Source organism: Kogia breviceps, chromosome 14 (genome assembly GCF_026419965.1).
Source record: "Kogia breviceps isolate mKogBre1 chromosome 14, mKogBre1 haplotype 1, whole genome shotgun sequence".
In the NCBI taxonomy this organism is placed as follows: domain Eukaryota; kingdom Metazoa; phylum Chordata; class Mammalia; order Artiodactyla; family Physeteridae; genus Kogia; species Kogia breviceps.
This window is the reverse complement of record NC_081323.1, coordinates 147,569-170,811: the sequence shown is the minus strand read 5'-3', so window position 1 is coordinate 170,811 and position 23,243 is coordinate 147,569. Positions and strand designations below refer to the sequence as shown.

The 23,243-nt window shown below is 62.5% G+C and overlaps 1 protein-coding gene across 8 annotated transcripts in view; it reads left to right on the top strand.

The window, feature by feature from the left end:
- MYT1 (myelin transcription factor 1) overlaps positions 1 to 23,243 on the top strand; it is a 91,754-nt gene that overhangs the window by 47,757 nt on the left and 20,754 nt on the right. For all 8 annotated transcript variants that reach the window (XM_067013471.1, XM_067013470.1, XM_059036506.2 and 5 more), the window contains 9 exons: positions 6,219 to 6,273; positions 7,264 to 7,294; positions 12,515 to 12,577; positions 13,317 to 13,564; positions 14,833 to 15,624; positions 16,700 to 16,834; positions 17,269 to 17,359; positions 18,426 to 18,539; positions 21,592 to 21,806. In XM_067013471.1, the coding sequence (XP_066869572.1) occupies positions 6,219 to 6,273; positions 7,264 to 7,294; positions 12,515 to 12,577; positions 13,317 to 13,564; positions 14,833 to 15,624; positions 16,700 to 16,834; positions 17,269 to 17,359; positions 18,426 to 18,539; positions 21,592 to 21,806 (1,744 nt within the window). The remainder of the gene's footprint in view (positions 1 to 6,218; positions 6,274 to 7,263; positions 7,295 to 12,514; positions 12,578 to 13,316; positions 13,565 to 14,832; positions 15,625 to 16,699; positions 16,835 to 17,268; positions 17,360 to 18,425; positions 18,540 to 21,591; positions 21,807 to 23,243) is intronic.

The following is a 23,243-nucleotide window of genomic DNA, read 5'->3' as shown; positions in this document are numbered from 1 at the left end:
GGTGGCGCCAGGTGTGTCCTCCGACCTGCCTACTTGGATGTGGCCAGATTTCTACCCCGAGCACGTGGAAACTCCATTTATGCTGACGTTTTAGACCGATGGAGCCAGGCATGGCTGCCGTATCAGGGTGTCTATTATATAGTTATAATTTTATTTTTTTTTTGTGGTACGTGGGCCTCTCACCGCTGTGGCTTCTCCCGTCGCGGAGCACAGGCTCTGGACGCGCAGGCTCAGCGGCCACGGCTCACGGGCCCAGCCGCTCCGCAGCATGTGGGATCCTCCCGGACCGGGGCATGAACCTGCGTCCCCTGCATCGGCAGGCGGACTCTCAACCGCTGCGCCACCAGGGAAGCCCCCAGTTATAATTTTAATGTAGGGGTTGGAGTAAGCCATGACCCCGTGCTTGGAGATGCCAGGAGAGCCCCTCCCAAGATGTGTATTAAAAAAAAATTTTTTTCTTTAAACATCTTTATTGGAGTATAACTGCTTTACAATGGTGTGTTAGTTTCTCCTTTACAACCAAGTGAATCAGTCATACGTATACATATGTCCCCATATCTCTTCCCTCTTGCGCCAAGGCGTGTATTAAATAATGCTCCACGGGGTGTCCTTTTTACAACCCAAGGAGAGGCCTGGCCTATTCAGCTGCCAGCTGGTCGAGCAATGGGTGGAGCGTCAGAGATTTCCAGACACGCAGTCAGACGTCCTCCACAGGGGCCACAGCAAACCAGGGGCGCTGTGAGCGCTGTCAGGAGGTGCAGGCACGCGGGTGTGTGGCTTGGCCTCCGCCCGTCAGAGAATGGCGAGCAGGATGTATGCTGAGGGTCCCTGAGGCAGCAGGACTTCGGCATCTTCAAAGCAGAAGGCTGCTCTTGGGTCTGCCCCTGCTGCGGCTTGCGGGCCGGGCTGGGGGGCCGGGGGGCCGGGGGGCCAGGGGGCTGGGGGCGGGCTCCGCTGGAACGCTTGGTGGGAGGAGGAGCAAGGACCGTACTTGGAAGCTGCTCCGAAGTCCTTCAGGGGGGGCGTCTCCCCAGAGGTGGGGGCGTGGATGTGTCCCAGCACTCTGCCCCCAGGCCGTGCGCACGCTGAGGGAATAAAACCAGCCCAGACTGTGCCCCTCTTCTGCCCGCGGTCACCCCCTCCTTCTAGGCGGGCTGCCTGGTCCTGCGAGTCAGCCGACACTCCCCCTTCTTCGTCTGGGTCTTCCCGGAGGCAAAGGGACGCTGTCACCCAAGTAATCTTGTGCGTTTTAAAAGTTGTCCCTTGGGCTTCCCTGGTGGCGCGGTGGTTGAGAGTCCGCCTGCCAATGCAGGGGACATGGGTTCGTGCCCCGGTCCGGGAGGATCCCACGTGCCGCGGAGCGGCTGGGCCCGTGAGCCGTGGCCGCTGAGCCTGCGCGTCTGGAGCCTGTGCTCCGCAACGGAAGAGGCCACAACAGTGAGAGGCCTGCGTAGTGCAAAAAAAATAAATAAATAAATAAATAAAATAAAATAAAATAAAAGTTGTCCCAAGTCCATTCTAACCCCCAGCTTTGCAGGCTGTTGGAACGCATTCTAAGTGAAATGCAGCCAGCCTGAGTTCCTGGACTTACTCCTCCAGCCCCGGGCCAGGCTGAGTCCTCTGTGGTCCCAGGGGGCCTGGGCTCTGCAGCAGCTCCGGGCTCTGGTCTCTGCTCTGATGGCTCCTGGCCACCTTCCCCGGCTCCAGGACCTCAGAGATGTTTCAGACTGTCCCAATTTGTCTGTCCATCTGCCTGTTTGTCTGACCTTACACAATATGCCCCGAGCACTAAATGAGGTGTCTGCAGGGAGACACTGACCTCAAAAACATGAATGATTGAGCTTATTTCAGATGGAGATGAGCAGGCCCGGGGGGAGAGTGAGAGAGGGGGTGCAAAGAGGGAGGGCGCAGGCCTGACTGCTGAGAGATGCTGGCCACCCAGGCGTGCACCTTCTCCACGGGTCGGGGGCCCCCGCACCCCTGAGGCCCTCTTCCCTGAATGTCCTCGGGTCCTCTCTGAGCCAGGGGGCCTCCCCACTCCCACCCGGGCTCCGACGGCTGAGCAGCCCCGTCCTCTTGAGCTCCCCCCCCCCGACGCCCTGACGTCTCCCCTTCTCTGGAGTGAGGGACCTGCTGCCTCTGGTGCCATAGCTGGTGCTACTCAGACCAGGACAGCCCGCAGGGGGCCGGGGAGTCAGGCGACGTCCAGAGCTGCTCAGGGCCAGGCTCTAGCGTGAAGTGTGTTTTTCACCTAGCCCTTAGCCGTGGTGCAGAAGGGCAGGGGCGTGGTATGGGGTGGAGACGGGGGAAGCTCTTCAGCTGTGAAGGCCCCGGGAAGAACCAAGAAGAAAAGAGAATGAAAGAGAAACAGAGAGAGACAGAGAGAGGGGAGAAACGGGGGAGGCAGCCCTCCGGAAACCACGTGCAGGTCCCTGAACTTGGCAGGGGGTGGGCACACCTGGATTCTGGGGATACAGATCAGCACGAAGCCGGTTGGACCCCTGACTGGACATTCCTGGGGGAGAGTCCACCCTGTCCACTGCGTTACCGGCTGGGAGTCTGGATTCGGAGAGCCCTTCTCACAGCCACAGCCTAAGAAGCGACTGGTTTCCAGGTTGCTCAGCACCTTTGCTCTCTTGGTCCCCGAGTTTGCAAACATCCAACTCGGGGAACTCAGGTTCGGCGAGGGTGCCGTGTGGAAGGGGCTGGTTTTTGTAACGAGTCGTTGTGAGAACCGTTTACGTTTAAGAAGCGCTTACGCGATTACCCTTGACTTTACGAAAAAATACAAAACAGAACCAAGCGTTGCCACCCCCTCGAGGGAGACCATCACGTGACACAACAAAGCAGGTTCAGGGCGAACTGGTTACGAGATGTGGTCAGGGGCTTCCCTGGTGGCACAGTGCTTAGGAATCCGCCTGCCAGTGCAGGAGACATGGGTTCGATCCCCGGCCCGGGAAGCTCCCGCATGCTTTGGAGCAACTAAGCCCGTGCTCCACAACTACTGAGCTGTACTCTAGAGCCCACGAGCCACAACTACCGAGCCCACGTGCCACAACTACCGAGCCTGCACGCCTAGAGCCCGTGCTCCACAACAGGAGAAGCCACCGCAGCGAGAAGCCCGCGCGCCGCAACGAAAAATAGCCCCCGCTCACAGCAACCGGAGAAAACGCCTGCGTACGGCGACCGGAAAGGCCCAACGCAGCCACAAAAAAATAAACAGAGAAACAAATAAGTAAATAATTTTTAAAAAGAGAGACGTGGCCAAATGGGATGTGTTTGAGTTTGTAAATTATTCTCTCATAGTTTTCCTATCGAAGATGGAACGACTGAAATATTAGTCGGAGTGAAGAGCTGCTTTGGGGAGCCCAGGGCAGCCGTAAGACAGGCCGCTCGTGGCGGAAAGCAGCTGGCGTCACGGAAGCAGCGCGGACCAGTTCTTGAGAGATCGCTAGCCCCACCGGGGGGGGGGGGGCATTGAGGCTGGCTAGGCCGGAACGGGGCCTTTCACCCTCCAGGTGGGACGTCACTCAACTATGCGTGGGTCTTTCAGAAGCAGACTCGACTGGTTTGTGCTCGGAACAAGGGAAGAATGTTCAAAAAAATAAATTAATGAAAAATTGGGGAGCGTCTCAGTGTCGTGGCCTGTCTCGCTGTGGTTGGGGCGCAAGGCGGGCCGGTCAGCAGGCTGAGCAGGACCACCCATCCACACGGGAGGCGCCGGTGCCGAGGGTGCGGGGATGCAGAGAACCACCCTCGGAGAAGGAAAACAGTGAAAACCCAGTGGCGCTGGCTCGGAAGTCGAGGTTTCCCTGCTCGCCCGTCGGGGGCGGCATCCGGCTCTTAGAAGCGCATTCTCACATTGAAGAGCTAACCCTAGTTCTTCCTCCCGTAGTTCAGTGCTTTCCCCCTTTCACATCAAAGCTCCGTGCACTGGAGAGACCTTCTCACTTATTGACCATTGGATGCAGATAAATTGCAAATGGAAAGGCACTTGGCAGAACGGATGCCACAGCTGTCAGCTCCGTCAACAGGAGCTTGCAGTGTGCAAGCGGTGCCCGTACGCATCCTGCAAGCCTCTCCATTCTGTGCTCTTTGAATAATTTATCTTCAGGAAATCCAAATTGCCAAGGCACGCTTTAACCTAGCAGAATGCTCGCCAATTTCCTTGGGAAAACTGACAAAAAAAAAAAAAAAAAGAGCTGTAGATTGCATTTCAGCTGAGAGCGGCCGGGCAGTCGGACGCCTCGGCCCCTTTGTGCCGCTGCATCGGAAGCCGCTGTGCTGGGCTCAGCGCAGACGACATTTGAAGGCTCATAAATGTAATGAAGTCCCTTTGACACCTGCTCCTCTCTTCACTTTCAATGTGAGCCATTGGTCCACGGGGAGCTCTGCTTTAAAAATAGAAATTATAGTAATTGTCTTCGGTGCTGTCGGGAGGCTGTAAACGCCCAGCCCTCAGCTCTCCCTCCTGGAGTCGACGGCTGCATAAATTACCCCAGGTTGTGATTTCCGTCCTTAACACAGCACGTGGATCTTTGTACGTTCGTGCTGCCCGGGGTTGGGGGGCTCACTTTGCAAGTTCTAGCTTACGAGCTGGGGAGTTAATGGGAGGAGTCCCTTGTCTTTCTTCCTGAGCGGGACCTTAGCCTGTTTTCCGGTGCTGTCCTCTGGGGACTGAAGCCCCTCTCCGGCTGCTCCTTTGCCACCGTCTGGCTCTGCTCTGATGGCCTCTTGGGGGCCTGGGAGGTGGGCCTCCCTGACCACAGGGCACACCTGCTGGGAAGAGGGCCCCTTCTATCCTCCCCTCTGCCCAGACCCGGCTGAGGATCCCGCGTGATCACCTGTGCCCCGGCGGTGTCCCTACCCGCCCCCCCCTCCCGGGGCTCTGCCTCGTTCCCTGGAAGGATGTGGCTAGCATCCCCCATGGAAGTGGGTCTGAGTCAGGGAGCGCAGGGCAGGAGCTGATGGGCTCAGGCAGGGCAGCCAGAGGACGTGCGGGGTCTGGACAGTGCGGGGTCCCCGTCTCCCTCGAGGGCCTCCACTCACTCTCTCCTGGGGGAGTCAGCATCTCCGGGAGGGTGGCCTGTGTGTCGGGTCCAGGTGACACCTCGGCCTGCACTCCTACCAGCTCTCACCCCTGTCTGCTTCCCACCTCCAGAGCCAGTGCCGTGGCCGGGGGCCGTTGGCATGCGGCTGGTCAAACTCAGAGGGGCTGTGAGTCCAGGAGATGTGCAGGATTTCTAAGAGTTAGCACGAAACCAAATCCCGTTCATAACTTTTTCTACTGATACTGTTGAAATGATAACGTTTTGGAGAGATCGGGCTAAGTGAAGCTTGGTACTAAAATCAATTTCACCCGCTTCTTTTAACACTTTTTTTTTTTTTTTTTTTTTTTGCGGCACGCGGGCCTCTCGCTGTTGTGGCCTCTCCCGCTGCGGAGCACAGGCTCCGGACGCGCAGGCGCAGCGGCCACGGCTCACGGGCCCAGCCACTCCGCGGCACGTGGGATCTTCCCGGACCGGGGCACGAACCCGCGTCCCCCGCATCGGCAGGCGGACTCTCAACCACTGCGCCACCAGGGAAGCCCCTCTTTTTACACTTTTAACGTGGCTGTTAGAAAATTGTAAATGATGCGGTGACCTGCAAATGGGCAGCGGTGCCTGGAGGTCCCTGCGCTGCTGGGCGCGCCCACGCGTTGGGGTGCCCGTGCGTGTTGAGGATGATCAGCCTGCCCCCCCCTTGCGCTCTCCCTGGGACAAGGACAGTGAAGCCCGCTCAGGCCCCAGGCACCTGTTTCTCACAAGACGACCCTCGAGTGCCGGGGTCACCAACTCCCAGGGGAAGCCGGGCTCTCAGCATGGCGGGGGCGGGGTCAGGGTCTGCGGGGGACGGTGTCCCCAGGGGACCCTGTGTTAGGACACCCTGATGTTAATGAGGGCTTGGTGGCTGCGGCTTCCTCCTCGGATGTGAGCCTGGGGGCGGCGGGAGGGCCCAGAGCAGGAGACCAGGGAGGCGACGGCCTGGGGCCAGCCGCCTCCCCTGCTGCTCGCATGTCCGCAGGCCATTCCTGCCCCGTGAGCTGTTCCTTGCCTCCTGCGTCAGATTCACAGGCACCGGTGAAGCTTGAGACAGAAAATGCCTGGAGGCGGCGCTGCAGACACAGGGGGTGGTTCTGCCCTTCTTCCTGTTGACAGCGCAGCTGTTTTTACTTGCAGATGAGCTTAGAAAATGACGAAAAGAGAGCTCGTACAAGATCCAAGGCCCTCCGAGGTGAGTTCCACCCTCCCCTCCCAGCAGGGTCTGGCCTGGGCTGTCCACAGACTCTCTCTGAGTCCCAGGTCCCAAAGCTGTAAATGCCACTTTCCGCAGCAGTTGTCCTTAGGAGGACAGGAGCCTGCAGCAGTGCCTCGCCCCTGGGACGCTCCTCCCTTACACTGGGCACCTGGTGGCCTCAGGCTTCTTCAGCCTCAGGGTGCATTTGAGGGCCGCGGCCACTGGGGGGCTTTTGGCCCAGATGCACCTGCTGGGGAGGAGAGGAGGCGGCAGCCCCAGCGCTGCGGAGTGGGGAAAGCAAGACCTGGTTAGGCCTGTTCTGTTGGGGGAGGAGAGGCCGCCAGCCTCGCGTCACCCGCGCCTCTGCCTTCCAGGAGATTAGTCTTGGCGCTGAGGGCGCTGGAATGTTGCTGGGTTGAACTGGCACTGGGGTGGGGAGAGGGGCTGAGGCCCTGCTTGCTCTGCAAGGACCAGCTTCCGACACCCTGGCCAGCCTTGCCACCCCGGCGCCACCGGGCAGACCGCTCCCGTGCGTGGGTGGCCCTCGAGGGGGGGCCAGACGCCCCGAGCTTCTGAAGTATCTACCAGTCAGACTCCTGCAACCTGCAAGTTCCTGTCCCAGTGGCCCCATCTCTGAGGGACCAGGTGCTTGGACCACCTGTTCTCTTCTCCGGCCTCTGGGTCCTCTTTCTAGCCAGAAGCTGACTTATCCCTGAGATTAGAGCAAGAGACGCTGTCCCGGGGAGCCTGTCTTAGCTGGGGCCTCTGTCTGACTCTGCAAAACCAGCAGCCACTGGGGTGGGGCGGGGGGGGGCCTCTGACATGAGCACCGGCTTGGACCCCGGAGGACGTTCTAGGAGGCCAGGGAAAACGGGGTTCAGGACGGGGGTCGCCCCTGCTCTCCAGTCGCTTGTGCTGTGAAGACACACGTGCCTTTTCGGTTCTGCTTCCCACACGAGTTTCCCTGTTTCTCTTTCTCTCACTCAGCTCCCCCAGAGCCCACAGGTGCCGACCTCAGGTAAGAAAGGCTTCCTGCCCGCACCCAGCATGGTGCACGCCCGTGACCCCGTTCGTCCCAAACGTTGCACTGGGCGCTTGGGATGGAGCCGCCGCGCCCGGGCCCCTGCTTTCCCTAACGAGGTTCCTTTCCGCCTGGCCTGTGTGCATCTGTCTTCGCCCTGCCTCGCCCTCTCCCACCTTGTCCTGGCGCCGCCACGCAGCCAGCCTTGCACAGTGGCACGGATGTGCTCACGCCTTGTCACCCCCCGGGACGCGACTGTCACCACGGTCCTCAGCCAGCATCAGGGGGCTGTCTTAGTGGCTCCTCGGCCAGCGACGAGGGGACGGGTCGTCCCACGCCCGAGTCTTCCACTGACTTGAGGGCAGTCCGCGGCTTATGTATGGGCTGAGCTCTGTGACTTTCCAGATTCCAGGCCGGCCTCGCATGGGCGGGCGTCCTGAACAGCGGGGAGGACAGACGCACGGCAGTTTACGGGTTGAAGCAGGAGGGGCCGGGCTTCCTCCCCAGACGTCGTCTTGCCCCCGCCTGCTGGCTTCCGTCCTGGGTTTGGCCAAAGCCTTTGTGTGTGTGTGTGTGTGTGTGTGTGGAGGGGAGGGGCTGGGGGGAGGCCAGAGAGAAAGCCACCCCAATGCTTACGGGCTGGGCTGCCCCAGCATCACCCCACGTGGCCTTCGTACTGCAGGTTCTGTGGGCCTGGGCTCTTCCCGGGGCCTCCAGGGCCGGCCCCTGGGCCATCTTGCCCAGGCAGAGCTCCAGTGAATGGTGTCCAGTGACTGGCAAGGAAGCCAGCCCCTCGCATCCCTGCTTTCCGGGCGAGGGGTAGTGCCAGTGCATCTGGCTCAGGACGCTGGAGAAGGAAGGGAGGGCCCCCGATGTGTCAGCTGGGCTCTGTACGCCCCGTCTAATTTTTATACATTTCCTGTGAGATGGGGCCAGGCCTGAACTGTGGCCAAGGTAACCTGCCTGAGGCTTGTTGGAGGGTTGGAGGGGCTCCGAGCCCACCCTCCCGCCCCCGGGGCAGCTCTGCTGCTGAGTTCACCACGGTGCTGCTCTGCCTGTGCTGCGGGGTTGGGAGTGCTGGTCACTCCCTGGTGGACACGTCTGTGGGCTTCCAGGCTCGCGGATGGAGGCAAACAGAGCTTTCTAGTGACTGAGGGTGGATGCTGTGCTTTCGTGCACCCTCTGCCCCGGCCTGGGACAGCTCTCTCCACCTGACTGCGTGGTTCCAGGGCATACGCCACTTCTACATTCTTAAGGGTGAAGATTCCCACCGGACGGCGAACACATCTGGGGCTGGGGCCATCTTATTCTTCGCCAGATAGATAGTGGTTGAGTGGATGGCTTTTGCCGGCCAGGAAAATGAGAGGACCCCGAAACATCCCAGCGTCTCTCCCACCTTCGAGGCCGTCACTTGGAGGCGGGAGGGGAAGGACGTGGGAGCGGTGCCCAGAGCCCCATGCGTGTGGCGAGCCCTGCGGCGGCTGCACAGTGCAGTCCGGTCTCAGGCATTCTCATGGAAGCACTGGCGGCTGGTGGTGTTTCCCCACTTGTGAAGCGGGGAGACTGAGGCTCGGAGGGTTAGAGTTCATGCAGCCGGAATAGCTGAATCACACCCCCTGCTGCTCCAAGGCCAGTCCTGGTCGCGGGGCTGGAGGGTGAGGGGGGCACAGCGGCGAGGCCAGGCCCCTGGGAGTTGCATGGGGCACGGTGGTCAGCTCCCTGGAGGGTAGGGGCCTGCGGGGGGACCGCTGGAGGGGACCCCACGTGATGCTCGGAGGGGCCGCGGAGCACAGGGTGGAGAGCAGGCCTCCCGGAGAAGGTGCTGCTTCCCGTGGGCTATGCGACGTTCACCTGGGGACGTCCTGGGGACGAGGGGGCGAGGCTGGGCCCAGGACTTGAGTTTTGGCAACAGATGAAGTAACGGAGGAGACTGGAAAGGCAAACCCAAAGGGCTAGGTTTCTCTTGAAACGCTGAAGCAAAAATGACCCAGAAAAGATTTATTTTGAAATGTTCTAAGAGCGGACTTGACCAGTGTAAGTCAGGGGATTGTGGGAGCATCTGGATTTTGTCCAGCGTCATTGACCTCTTGGTCTCACCCTGTTTACGTGGTAACAGTGGGACCGCATGCAATTTGACGGAGAAACTGGGGAGAAATGCAGTGACGTGTTCCAGCAACGATGTCCTCAGCAATTCTCCCCGTTTCTGAGGATCGATGCTTAGAGGAAAAGCCACGTGGAACGTGCTGCTCACGCCGGAGTTCACAACCGTTTGTTGGCCCCGGCCACCCGTGGGGCACGATCCGCAGGGCGCTGTGATTGTGCGTTCACCCCGCGGGAAGGGGCGGGCGCTGCAAGCCCGACGCCTGCTCCCGGCGCGTGAGGGGCTGTGGTCGGTCCCGGCGGGGCCTTCGCAGTGGCCTCCAGCACAGGGACAGCGACCCTGGAGCAGGCTCGCCCCTGGGATGTCGAAGGAACCCCTTCGGAGTCAGCTGACGGGAGGACGGGTCACAGGGAAGCTGTACCCGCGGGACTCACTCTGTGGATGAGGGACTTGCGCCCTGTGGACCCGGAATCTGTGGCCCACCGCCCCCGGCGGCCCTTTCCCCGCTCAAGCAGAGACTCCGGGGGCCGCTTGCCGGCGAGTGGCGGTTGCTAGGCAACGAGCTGAGGAGTGGGCGGGCCTGGACCGGGCAGGACTCTCAGCTGCCTCCTCCCACCCGGAGCCCCTTCAGTCAGCTCTTGCGGGTCTGGTGGCCTTTCCCTTCGCGCAGTGAAGAGCCAGCAGACCCCCCGACCCCGGTCTCCACGGGGCCCCTCTGCTGCCCGCGCCGTGGGAGGTGGCTTTTGCAGAAGGAGTGGGCGGGCCCCTCCTGCAGCATCCTCGGGGCGTCTCCCGGTCCCGGGGAGGACGCCCGTGTGCCACGCCCGCGCCCCAGCCCCCGCCTGTCCTCACCTGAGGGCCTCCTCTTGAGCCACTGGCCAGCTCCTGCCAAGGCGACAGAAGGGAGTGGGGAGCCCTCTACCTGCCTCCGCGGGCTGGAGGAAGCCAGTCCCTTCCGGGGGCTCCCGCTGGCGCGTGGCTCCTCGCAGCCTCTGCCATGGCCGGAGAGCTACTGTTTATGTTCAGATCCTCAGACCCCTCCGAGTATCGCCAGGACCCCGCTCAGGCTGACGGCACGCAGGCCCTCTGCCCACGTCCCTGTCTCTGCCGCACTGGGAGCCGTGCTGGGGAATCGGGGTGGGGTGGGGGGGCTTGGCCGGGTCTCCCTCTTCTCCCGTGCTGGGGAGGGGCTCCCGAGGCCTGGAACCAGAGCTGGTGCCCCACCCTGCCCTCCGGCCCCGCGCACACGGAAGGCATCCCACCAGCACTGGTGGTGCCCATAGGGTGACCCGCCGTCACTGAACCCCTGCGGCCCCGGCTGGGTCTCCGGTCGCTTTCAACGGGCACTCTCTCTGCTGGCCCACGGGGAGAAGGGGGTCTCCAGATTCCTCTCCCAGGGTGGCCCTTGGCGGCCCTGCACGTGTGGCGCATGCCTGGCCTGCTGCCCTTGGAGGGGCTGGCCCTCAGGGCTGGAGGCCAGGTGCCTCTGAACTGGTGGGCGGAGGTGTGGCTCGGAGCAGGTGACATGTTTGGGGGCAGTGCCAGTGCCCCAGCAGCTGGCACCTAATTGCCTGACTGACTCAGTGATTAATCGACTAATTGGGGCCTCAGCTTCAAATCCCCAAGAACAAGGAGCTTTTGTGAAGAGTCTCAAAGCCAGTTCTTGAGAAAGTGACAGCGAGCGTGGGCCATAGATTTCAGAGCGAGAGGCCTTGGGCAGCCGCAAGTCCTGTCTGTCTGGAAAGGAAACGCACAGCAAAGTTCGCATGGTTCCCCCCCATCCTCCCTCTTCTCTCTCTCTCCTTTCCTCTCTCCTTTTAAACACCAGGAGACGAGCCACGGGGGCCTCATCGTGGGGGGCTTCAGGGTGTGCCCCCTCGGAGACCCTGGCTCCCGCAAAGGTCACCGTTGCGCCGGGGGGCGCGACCCCGCCTCCACGGGCTTTTCTGTTTCTTGCTGATCCGTCGGCGAGTGTGGCCTGCCGGCCGCTGGGACCCCACAATCCTCCGTACTCAGGCGCGAGAGCAATCAGATGAGACACATCAGTGTGTGTGGACAGAGGTCCGGAGCGGTGCCCCGCTCTGAGCCTCAGGAGCCCACTGGTGTCGGTGGGTCTCCCAGGCTCTGGGAGAGCCTGCTCGGAGGCGGGGGGCTCAGACCCTGTGATGACAAGGCTGTCCCTTCTTGGATGGGGGCCCCTTGCGGTGACCCCTCCCGGGAGGGGCTCGGGCTCCCCCCGTTCCCACCACGGGTTCTCCGTCTCAAAAGCCCACAGGACCCCGGCCTCAAGCCCCACACAGGCCCCTGGCTGCCCCGGGGAGCTGACTCCCGGGGAGGTGGGTTGGGTGGTCTGGGTCCGTGACTGGAAGTTTCCAGAGCTCCCCACCATCTGGTTCTCTGGGGAGACAGTTGATGGTGAAGGGAGGAGAACTCCTGGAGCTGTAAGAGGCCGGGCCTCGCCCCACCGAGGTCTCACGGCAGCTCCTGGGTCGTCGGCTCTCCCGGCTTCACCTCCCTTCGTGGGAAGCGGGGATCGCGCCAGGCTGCAAGTTCTGGAGTGGGGTCTTGGCTGCCCCCTCCAGCCGGGGGCCCGCGGCTCGGGTCAAAACTGCACCTTTGCAGACTTGTGCCTGCCTGGGGGCGTCGGCTCAGCGTGCCAGCAAAGGGCACGCCTGGCAGGGCCTCGCAGCCTCTTGAAGGTCACGCGGGATCCCCCGCGTTTGTGCTTTGCTCTTGGGCCAGCTTCAGGGGCTGGTTCTGGGGGCCACCCTGGCGCTGCCTTGTCCCCGGCTCCCTGGAAGCCCGGTGGTGCTTTGCCTGCGGTGGGAAAGACTCACTGTGGAAAAAGGAAGTCGTCCAGCCTTGATTTCATGCACACAGACCTTTAATTAAACACTCTCATAAAACTGTAATGAGCCATTCATTTATATAAATGGGGGTGAGTTACTTCATTCATTCTTTTGCAAATTGCAAGCAGCCATTCTGAGATGAACTGTTTGGAGACCATCTTCTGCCTCCCAGGGTGAGGGTCTGGGGTGGGCCCCGCGATTCGGACCCTCTCCCCATGCCCCACGGGGCCCGCCCCCAGGTGACCACCCCTGCTTGTCTCCCCTCAGCTGTCCCACTCCCGGATGCACGGGCTCGGGACACATCCGGGGCAAGTACTCCAGGCACCGAAGGTAAGGAGGCTGGAGGGCCCTCAACAAGGCTCCTGGGAAAGAGGCTGGGCTGCTGGGGGGTTGGAGCTCTTCTCCTGCTCTGGGACCCTTTGTGGGTCTAGAACCTTCCACCTCTGCCCTTGGCTGCCGAGCTGCGGGGGCCTCCCATGTGACCCTCTCACCGAGAGGCTGAGCGCGGCTGTGGCGTGCCTTTCCGGTGTCTCCCCTTTGGGGCTGCTGTGAGGCCCGAGGAGTCTGTGCGGGAGAGCCCAGGGCAGGCCCGGCACACGCTGGGTGGCTGTTCTCACCGCTCTCATCCCGGGGGTCTGCTGGGCCCCGGGGGCCCCCCGACTGCGGTGCCAGGTTTGGGAGGCGGGTGAGGGTGCCAAGGGTCGGGAAGTGGCGGAGGAAGGGCCTGGGCGCTGCTGACGATCTGCCAGGGGGGCGGTGGGCACGGAGCAGAGCAGCCCGGGCCGGCGCCCCCACCCCCGGCCCTCCCAGGGGGTGGACAGGGCCGTTGAGGTTAGGCCCTCCCCGAGAAGCAGGAAGTGAAATTTAAGGCCCCGTCAGGTCCTTTTTAATGCGGAGAATTACTGTAAAATTTTGAACACATCGGACCTGGCCGTCGCGAGTTTGGGGCTTTGGCGGAGGTGGTGATGAGCCGCGAAGGGAGAGTTTCAGGACAGGGAAAGCGCTGCAGAGGGTGAAGGCCGGGGGCGCGGGAGGCGCTGACGGGGTGGCCCGGCCTCCTCCCTCCCAGTTTGCTGAGCTGCCCTCTGGCCAAGAAGAGGAAGCTGGGGGGCGCCGAGGCCGAGCACCTGGGGTCCCAGCGGAAGGCGCCCCCCCTGAAGCTGGCCCTGGGAGAGGGCTGCGGTGCGGACAGCGACGGCAGCGAGGACCCCGAGGTAAAGGGCGCCTCTGTTTCTGATGAGTCGGAAGGAGCTGCGGACGAGGACGAGGCCGAGGCGTCAGGACAGGAGGAGATTCATCGCCCCGAGCCAGCTGAAGGTGCTTTGTTGCTCTTTCTTCCCTGAATAAAGGCGCTCAGTGTGGCCCCGGAGAATCGGAGAATCGCAGCCTGTGAGCAGGCAGGGCTCCCGCGGGCGAGGAAGCCCTGCTGAGAACAAGCGCCTCTTGTCTGACGTTCGCAAGGCTTCCTGGGGAGGGGCTGGCGCTCGGGGGGCCCCAGAGACTCATCTGTATGTGAACATTGTGCATCTGGATGTGTGTCTGTGTGTGTGAGGGACGGACGGACAGACGGATGTGGCCGTGCGTCTGTGTGGCGGGGTCTCAGATAGACCCGCCCCGCTTGGCCTCAGGAGAGCCACCTGCAGCGGGGGGCAAGGGGTCCGCTTGGCGTTAGGGGAGATGGTGCGGGTGTTCAGGGAAGCTGGGCCGGGCAGGGGGGACTGAGGGGGTCTCCCTGCTGGCGCCTTCCTTCCTGCGGGGCCCCCAGCCCTAGGCAAGCACTAGTGTGAAGGTGGGACATGTCCATGTCCCGAGACCCTGGCTGATTCTAGGGTCCTGGGGGTGCGGCTGAGGCCTGAGGCCCGAACCCCCCAACATCTCCAAGCCTCTGGTGCTCTCACCTCTCAGGGCCTGAGGTGGATTTTTATGTCATTTTGGAGCCACTCCAGGGAGGGTCCTCATACCTGCCTCCCTCCTGGGGACCCGGCTCTGCCTGAGAGGGTGCAGGGCCAGGGGACTCTTGCTTGCTGGGTTTCTCATAAAGGGGGGAGTTTGGCGCTCAGGCCTCGGCCCTGGCTCGGCCCCTCCTAGAGTGGGAGGACATGGTCTGGCTGCTGCACCCTGGAGGGGGGCGGTCCTTGCCGATGATCCCAGGGGGCCTGGGTGTTGTGAGGACCCACCGCGTCTCAGCCGTGGCAATTAAAAGACTTAAACTTTAAAAACAACTTTTGCTGTTTCTCAGGGATGAAACGATTTTAAAAAATCTGATCCATTCTTTAAGCTCCATTTTGTGAAATGTAGATTTGCCTGATTTAAGAAAGTACACATAACGGGGAGGACCGTTAATCGAAAATGTCAGAGTAATTCTCAGCTTCAAAATACAGCGGTGACTTCTCCATCCGCCTCCCGGCATGAGTTTACTGGGATCTCCAGATGTGGGCAGAGGGGCTGACGAAAACGGCCACCCCGAGCCCGTTTCTGGGGGTTTGGTGTCCCCCAGCTGCAGTGGGGCAGGCTGGAGGAGCCCCGCCTGGAGACCCGTCCTCTGTCCCCGTGTACCTCCCACAGATTTTTCTGCTTTTGTGCAGGAAGGAGCCCCGTCAAGGCTCGTTTCGGATCCAGTCCCATCAGCAGCCTCACAGGCTCCTCCAAGGGCAGCTACAGCAGCTATCAGGAGATCATCGCAGCTTCTCTGCTAAACTTGGGCCAGATCCCTGAAGAGACACCGGTCGGGGGAGACTCGGGCCAGGGGGCCAAGCCGGGCGCGGGCACCGTGCGCCTGGTTCAGGAGGAGGCTGAGGAAGGAGCCACCAGCGACGGGGAGGAGAAGGACGTCTTTGTCCAGCCGGAGGACGCAGAGGAAGTGATCGAAGTCGCCAGTGAGCGCTCCCGGGAGCTGTGTCCCCAGTCCCTGGAGGGTGCGGCCCGCGAGGGGTCCAGCAAGCGGAGGGTGGCCCTGGGCGATGAGGAGGAGGAGGAGGAGGAGGAGGACGAGGGGGAGGCCCCTCCTGACGTGATCTGCCCGGAGGAGGCCCCCCACGGCCCCCCACCCGAGGCCTCTGAGCCCCGGGGCCCGGCGCCGCCCAGCCCCACGCCCGCGTGCTCCGTCCCGGTGGAGGTGCGCTCGGACTCCGACGGCAGTAAGGACGAGGACTCGAGGTCCCAGAGGTCCACGGTCACAGACGAGTCGGAGATGTACGACATGATGACCCGCGGGAACCTGGGCCTCCTGGAGCAGGCCATCGCCCTGAAGGCCGAGCAGGTGCGGGCCGTCCGCGAGCCGGGGTGCCCCCCTGCTGAGCAAGGCCCGCCGGGCCTGGGCGAGCCGGGCAGGGCGGCGAGGCCCCTGGACGCCAGCCGGAAGAGCTACTGCGGCAAAGGTAGGCTGGGCACCTGGCCCTGCCCCGGGCCCTCCCAGGGCTGCGCGGTCCCGGACCCGTGGACGAGGCCTGAGGCCTTTACAGGCTGGGGGGGCACGGCCGGGGGAGGCGGTGCGGGCCAGACAGAAGCAGCCTGTGGCCGGCGAGGCAGGCGGCCAGGCTGGGGGCGCTGGGCAGCACAGAGCAGGCCCGAGCCGTGGAGGACAGTGGGACTGGTTCTCAGGGACCGACTGAGGCTGAGGGGCAGACGCCGTGCCTGCCCTGGACAGGAGGGCGGTGCCCGCGAGAGGCCCCCGAGCCCCTTAGGGTCCCCTGCCTGCCTGGTGGTCACAGGACAACTTCCTCCCATTTAAATCACACAGAGCCTGCCGGGGCCCTGCCCTCCCTGGGGTGGGCTTTCCGAGCATGGCCTGTGACTTCTGCATTGTGGCTTCCCTACCAGAGGGGCTGGACGGCTCCATGGGAAGTTTCTCTGGGAGGCTGGCTATGCTCTGGGGACCGTGTGTGTCCCGAGAGGCATTCCCTTCTGCCCCACACTGAAGGTGACCTCTCTGGGCCTGCAGAGGCCCTACGAGGTCAGTAACTGAGATCTGGGGTCACAGATTTCTGCCCAGGCCTCTATCAGCTGCTTTGAGTAAGTGACTTAGCCCCTTGGTCCCCGTTACTGTCAAATACAAAGGACGTGTCCTGGCAGAGACCTTGTCACATAGCTCTACCTCTCTGTGCAGAGGCCTGGCTCCCGCCCCGAAGCCAGTGGCCCTCGCACGACATGAGCAGGACAGGGCAGAAGGTGGCAGCCGCCGTCCGGGGGGTCCTCCCTAAAGCGCTGCGGGCCCTGCCATTTGTGGCTTGCTGCAGTCTGTGGGCTTTTCCGCCCGCACGGCCAGCGTGGACGGCCTCTCCAGGGTCCCCGCGCTGTCCAGCCACGCTCCCTTTTGGGCCCCTGGGCGGTCCGGTCACTCTCCTCTCTATACAGTCAGGGTGAAGGGTCGTGAGCTGCCCTGCCGCCTCCCTGCTCACCACCTCCCACCCAGCCTCCTGGCTGCCCGCTGACTGGTAGGCCTTGTGCGTTCAGATCCCTCAAGAGCTGAGAAGCGTGAGATCAAGTGTCCGACGCCAGGCTGTGACGGCACCGGCCACGTCACTGGGCTGTACCCGCACCACCGCAGCCTGTCTGGCTGCCCCCACAAGGACAGGATCCCCCCGGAGAGTGAGTAGCTCTGCACGGCCGAGGCCGCCTCTGGTGTTTGGATGGCGTCCACGTGGAGGGGTGGCCACCCAGGACCCTGTCCCTCTGGACTGGCGCGTCCAGAGGGCCAAACGTGGGCCCTACAAGCGTGGTGACAGGGAGCGTGCCCAGTTATTCACCTCGAAACGGCAGCCTGGGTCCGGGCCCCTGGAAAGCGGCCACAGACACGGGCACACAGGAGGGGAGGCCGGGCCCTGGAGCTGGGGAGGGGCTGCTGTCTGTGTTCTGAGGGCTCCTTGCTTCCAGGCGAGGGGCAGTAATCGTGACCATTAAGTTTAGAGGAGGGAGGCCGGGGCCACCATGCGAGGGGGCGTGGCCTGGCGGAGCAGGGCCCGGGGCTCCCGCATCCTGGGCGGCAGGGGGCGCTCACCGGCTCCCCCCCGGTTGTCTTGCAGTACTGGCCATGCATGAGAACGTGCTCAAGTGCCCCACTCCTGGCTGCACAGGCCAGGGCCACGTGAATAGCAACCGTAACACGCACAGAAGGTACGGGGCTGGGCTGGGCATGGTGAGGGCCATGGGGTGGGGGGTGCCTGCAGTGCCTGCCCCGGCCTGGGACACGGTCTCCCTGTGTGCTGCCCTTTGGGGTGAGTTCAAGGTCAGGGCAGACCTTTGGCCGGAGCAGAGCAGCGCCTGGGGGTGTGGTCGCCTGTGCCACTGTGAGGGGGGCGGTCCCGAGAGGCCAGAGGGCGGCTGGGCGAATGGGTGCAGGCAGCACAGGGAGGCCTGTAGCCTGGGGGGAGAGCCAGGTAGAGACCCCGTCCTGCGGATAGTCGGGAAGCCTCTGGACACTAGCTTTTGCTCAAGGCGGAAGCTCAGCAGCCGGGACCGAGCCTGGCTGCTCTGTAGGGGTGCTGAGACCCTGGCGCTTGAGTTGTCTTGCCGTCTTCTGGTGCGAGGTCACCATATCCCCCGGCCTCGCCCCGAGCATGGGTGGCTGCAGCCGTGGCGGGGAGTGAAGGGGCTCCAGCAAGTGACCCGCAGCTGGAAGGATCGGCCAGAGTTTTTGAGGTCCAATCACTGAGAAGAGGCTAGACTCCCCAGCACTGCTGGGATTATGTCCCCTGTCCTGGCTGACCGCAGTGTCTCCGTTCTGACGGTTGAAGCTGCATCCGTGGTGTCTCGGATTGGGTGCTTTCCTGGGAAGGACCTCTGCCCTCCTCGTGTGACCCTGGTGGTCCATGTCCTCCAGGGTCAGCACCCAGTTCGTGGCCCGTGGGCTGATAGGACGTGAGCAGCTCTGGTTGGTGGCGAGGGGAGAGGAGGGAGGTGAGAGGCAGGCCCGTGCCCCAGACCCACTCAGAGGAGGCGCCTTTGCTCAGAGCCTTGAAGAACTTTAGGGTGCGTTTTGTCCCTGTGTCATTGGCTTAGAATTTCCCCAAACAGAAGCTGACCGAGCAGCAGGTGCCTTGAGGGCTTGAGGACAGACCTGGGGGAAAAGCCCCCTCGACAGGAAAGACAGCCTCCCCGGAGCGCCTGCCGACGCCTGGCTCCCGGCTCAGACGGGTGGGGCCCGGAGGAGGGCTCAGCTGTCCTCCCGTCCTTTCTCTAGTTTGTCTGGGTGTCCCATTGCTGCTGCCGAAAAGTTAGCCAAATCTCACGAGAAGCAACAGCCGCAGACGGGAGATCCTTCCAAGAGTAGCTGCAGCTCGGATCGGATCCTCAGGTGAGAGAGATGCATCGCAGGCCGGGAGGGGTGTTTTCGGACCCCAGTTCACGTGCCCGATATGCGGCGAGGCCAGACAAACCAGAGCCGGGTCGGAGTTCGGAGCAGAGAAAGGTCTGTGACGAGAGCCGAGCAGGGAGAACGGGCGGCTCGTGACTCCCCGACGGCTTTCGGGCGGGGTCTTTACAGCCAGTGTGAGGGGAGGGGAGGGGGTCCGGGATGGGTGGCCGATCAGCTCGTGGACCCTCTTCTGACCGGCTGATGGTGGGGTAATCGGGTGAAGCTTCGGGAAGCTCAGCCTTACGGTCCCAACCAGTCTGGGGCCCACGTGCTTGTGGTCGGCGTGTCGTCCCCGCCCCCCACCGGGTGGGGGCCTGAGTTTCTGCAGAGTGACTCAGAGAGACGTGTCAGATCGTTGCCTCGGTCTCTTCAGGAGGCCCTAGGAGCCCTGTGACTCGGTTCTCCTGCTGACTGATTGAACCTGCTCTTTGGAACTGGGTGGGAAGGCGTAGGGGGCTTAAAGACTTTCTTTTTTTTTTGTTTTTTTTCCTACAAACAAGAATCAGGGACACGCAGGGGCATTTTTACCGGGGAAGGCCCTGCAGGGTCCTGCTTGGCTTCACGGGCTGCCTCCGCAAGTGCCCCGGGGACTTCTCGCCGCTCCGCCGCCGTGTGTGCGTGTCCACGCTCGCGTGTGTGTGTGCACGCGTGTGCTGGCGTCTCCCAGGGTGGACTTGGAGGGTGGTTCCGTGGGCACCGACACCCCGCACGGCTGCCCCTGCCTTGCTCTTTCCCACGGGTGTCAGATGTCACCGCTTGGGATTGTTCGGGGATGTGTCTGTGGAGTCGCCGGTCCTGTTTGGAGAGAGTGGGCCACACCAGCCGAGGACCCCTGCTGTCTAGGGCGCCCTGGGAGCTGCTCACCCCAGGACGGACCCTGGACTGGGGAGACGGGTGGCTGCCAGTGGCACCCCCCGGAGTGCGGCTCCTCGTGACCCTTGAGGTGCTGCGTGTTTAGGTGCATATGCACACGTGTGAGTGTGTGTACAGCCGTGTGTGCGCGTAGGCGTGGCTCATCGATGAGGGGGCTTCTGCAAGGCCATTCAGAACGAGCCTGCTCAGTGTGACCTCACCCGCAAGCCCCTGTAGGTGCCACGAGCCAGGCCAGAGGCTGAGGAACTCTCCCAGGGCCACACACTCCCCCGGCAGCCTGCCTTCAGAATCTCCTCCTAGTGGGACCGCTTCTCTGGCGCCCACCATGCTGGAGGACTCTCCCTCCCCGCCGTGTCCTTGCTCAGCGGACTCCCTGCTCCCTCGCCTCTGAGGAGCTAGAGCTGACAGGTCTAGACTCCTGTTCTACGTCTGTCTCCCAAAGGAGAGTGTGGGAGACCAGGGCCACCGTACCCTGCACAGGCCCGGCGTCCGGCAGTCACGAGCATGCGCGGCGGCCCCAGACCGTGGTCTGCAGGTGGGCAGGCCACCTCTGTCACCCCCTGTCCTTTCCCTGGCATGCGCCTGGCAGAGCCTCTGCCTGAGGGGCACGGCCTCCCGCTTTGGCCTCGGAGGGTCACGTGCAAGTGGCCTCCGGGCTGGGCCTCGCCCTCCCGCGCCCGGAGCCCTCGCAGCCCTGTCCTTGGGGCGCCCTGCGCTCCAGCGGGCTTCTTTGAACCAGGCGGCACTCACCGTGGTGGGAAGTGCTTCTTTCCTCCATCTTATTCCCGTTCCTTCTGGCTTCTTGCCGCTTTTCTTGCCGTGATCCAAGTCACTGACAAGATGTCAAACAGGCAGGCAGGAAAGTTTGCCTGTCGAAGGGGGACAGCAGCGCCATCGACTTCAGAAGTTTCTCGTGAGGCTGGAATGAGGCGGTGACGTTTTGTTTCCCGGGCCCTCGGTGAGGAGGCCGGAATGGGAGCAGCCGCGGCCTGGAGGCAGAGCTTTCCATCCGGGCTCCACGTGTTCTGTGGGGCCACATTTCTGGATGTTGTACCCCAGGGTGCGGGGAGAATCTCCGCAAAGCTTTGCGGGCCTATCCCGGACACTGGGTCCACTGCTGGCGGAAGCCCTGGCTGAGGAAGCCACCGAAACGTGGCACAGACATTAAGTTTAGGGCCCGTCTCCCCCCAGGGGTGCCCGAGTGCTCAGCAGCAACTTCTCAGATGCCGCTGGCTGGTCCAGAGGGGCCCCCTGCCCTTCCTGGGGAAGGAGGGCCTGCTCGCGCTCCGGTGGCATCGGGTTCCCAAGGCCCTTCCGAGCCAGCCTTGTCGTGGCTGCAGGGCCTTCCTGGCACCAGGCTCCTCTTTTCGGGTCACACTCAAGTTCTAATAGCGCCTGACACCTCGGGGGCCTCACCACTGGTTCCTTTTTAATTCCGCCCACCCACCTTTTCCAGACTGAAATCGCTGCTTGGCTCTCCCAGGCTTCCTCCGCTCTTCTTCTCTCTGAGCTGACTGGTACACAAGCCCCTCCACAGAACGGTACAGACCTTGTGGCCCTTCTCTGCCAGGCTGGTCCTCTTCCTGCCGTGGCTCCCGTGCTGTCAGGGCTGGTGTCTTTGCACCATCTCTTGCGCATTTAAAAATTTGAGCTCTTCCAGAACTTCAGTAATGCAGCGTCCTTTCATGCCCGTCTTTAACCCTTGCCGCCAGGCCCTCCAGGGGCATCTCAAGTGGCTTTCAGCAGAAGACGGCGGAGGGCTGGGCCCCTCGCTGCGGAGGGCTGAGTCGGCCCGCCCTCGGCTGCCTGCCGCCCTAAGGGTGCTCCTCTAGGGCTCCCTGCAAAGGGCTCAGGAATTCCCTCCTCTGCCGACGCCGTCTGCAAGGGGACGCGCGCTGTTTCTTCAAGGCTCCCAGTGCTTTCCCTGCGGCAATTCTGCCTGCACGTCGGCCCCTAGGCATGCCGTAGCAGTGGACGTGAGGGCGGGCCTGCCCGGGTCTCTGTCCGCGCCGGGGTCTGCGGGGTGGCTGGGCCAGGCCGTGGCATGGGGCTCTGGGACGAGCATCACAGAGTCCTCGCGTCCTGTCTTCAGGATTCTCATCTCCGTCTCACACCCCAGGCCCATGTGCTTCGTGAAGCAGCTTGAGGTCCCTCCGTACGGAAGCTACCGGCCCAGCGTGGCCTCCACCACACCCAGGGCCAACCTGGCCAAGGAGCTGGAGAAGTTCTCCAAGGTCACCTTCGACTACGCAAGTTTTGACGCTCAGGTTTTTGGCAAGCGCATGCTTGCCCCAAAGATTCAGACCAGCGAGACCTCACCGAAAGCCTTTAAATGTAAGTTGGGGAAAGCTGCCCCCGGGGGGCGGGCTAGCGTCTGAGGGGCAGCGAGGAGGAACCGTCGGCGGCGGCGTGTCGGTCCTCCACCCCGGGGCGCAAACCGTCCCGACGCCCCGCGGCGGCTTTCTCAGAGTCCGGGTCTCACCCGCGTTGCTGCGCACGCGCGCACCATCGGACCGGGTGTGTCTCCTCAGTACACGTGAAACAAACCCCAGTCCATCGTGCCGTGCGTGTCCCCAGACTTACCGACGTCGCCGCCGCGGCTCGCCCTCCGCGCGTGCCCTCCCCTGGCCGAACGCTCCCAGCCAGTTTATTCTAGCTCAAGGGGCGGGGCTCTGGGAGGGTCGGACAACCGCTGTGCTGAGCCTGGGTACCCGCCAGACGCTTCCCGCGCGCGGGGTCCGTCCTGCCGGACACAACGTGCCATTTGGGATATTAGCAACCAGCTCCCCGGTGCTCGCGCTAACAAAAGTCGTTCCGCCGAACCTTCCAGAACAAGCCGTCCTGTCTTTTTTTGCGGGGGGAGGGGTCACTTACTGCACTCGTTTGTGAGTTGCAAGCCTATTAGCCCTGGAAATACAAATAAAATGGAAAAGCACCCCGGCGTACATGAGATTGGAACTGGAGGCTCCCGGTGACTATTGTCAGCCCCCGAGATTGGCAGTGATGAGTTTCCTACAAGGTAATAACAGAAACGCTGATCAGTACAATTGCCACCTAGAGGGCGAGCGCCTCTCCAACTCCTTAGGACTGGGGGCTTCCTGCCTTCCCGCAAGGCGCCCACTTACGCCGGGGCGCTGGAAATTTGCTGGCGGTGTCCTGATTACTCAGAAATCATACCTGAGGGTGATCTTATTGGTTATAGCACAGTTACTAGAGAAGATAACATTTTATGCCTTCCTGTGTCATGTTTATTTGAAGAATAACGTTATTCACCAAAGCTGTGGCTATTGGCGGAGGGGGGCGGGAGGGTGACACCGAAATCAGCCTTTTGAGATGTTGCGATAAACTTTTCCTACTTGAATGATATTCCAGACACTCCTCCTATTTGCAGACTTTAGTCTCTCAGTAAGCGTTCGCCGACAGACAACTTGTTTTGTTTGAAATATCAGGGCCGCTAGAACGTCTTTGGAGGCTTTGCCTTTGCTGCCCAAGTTAACGGTCAAGATCGAGACGGCCTTCTCGATACCCGACAGGGGTGGGGCTGGGGTGGGGCTGGGGTGGGTGTGCAGGCTTCCGGCAGCGGGTGGGCGACCCGGCCCTGGGTCCACCTCCACGTCGCTGCGCCCTGTGTGCTTTGCTCCCGGCCACCCCAAAGTACCCCCGCCCGCCCCGTGTCTCCGTGGCCGCCTCCCGCTCAGGCGGTATAATATCAGCCTGCCGTCGTTCCCGTTTTGCAGCCAAACCTTTCCCAAAGGCCTCTGCCCCCAGGCC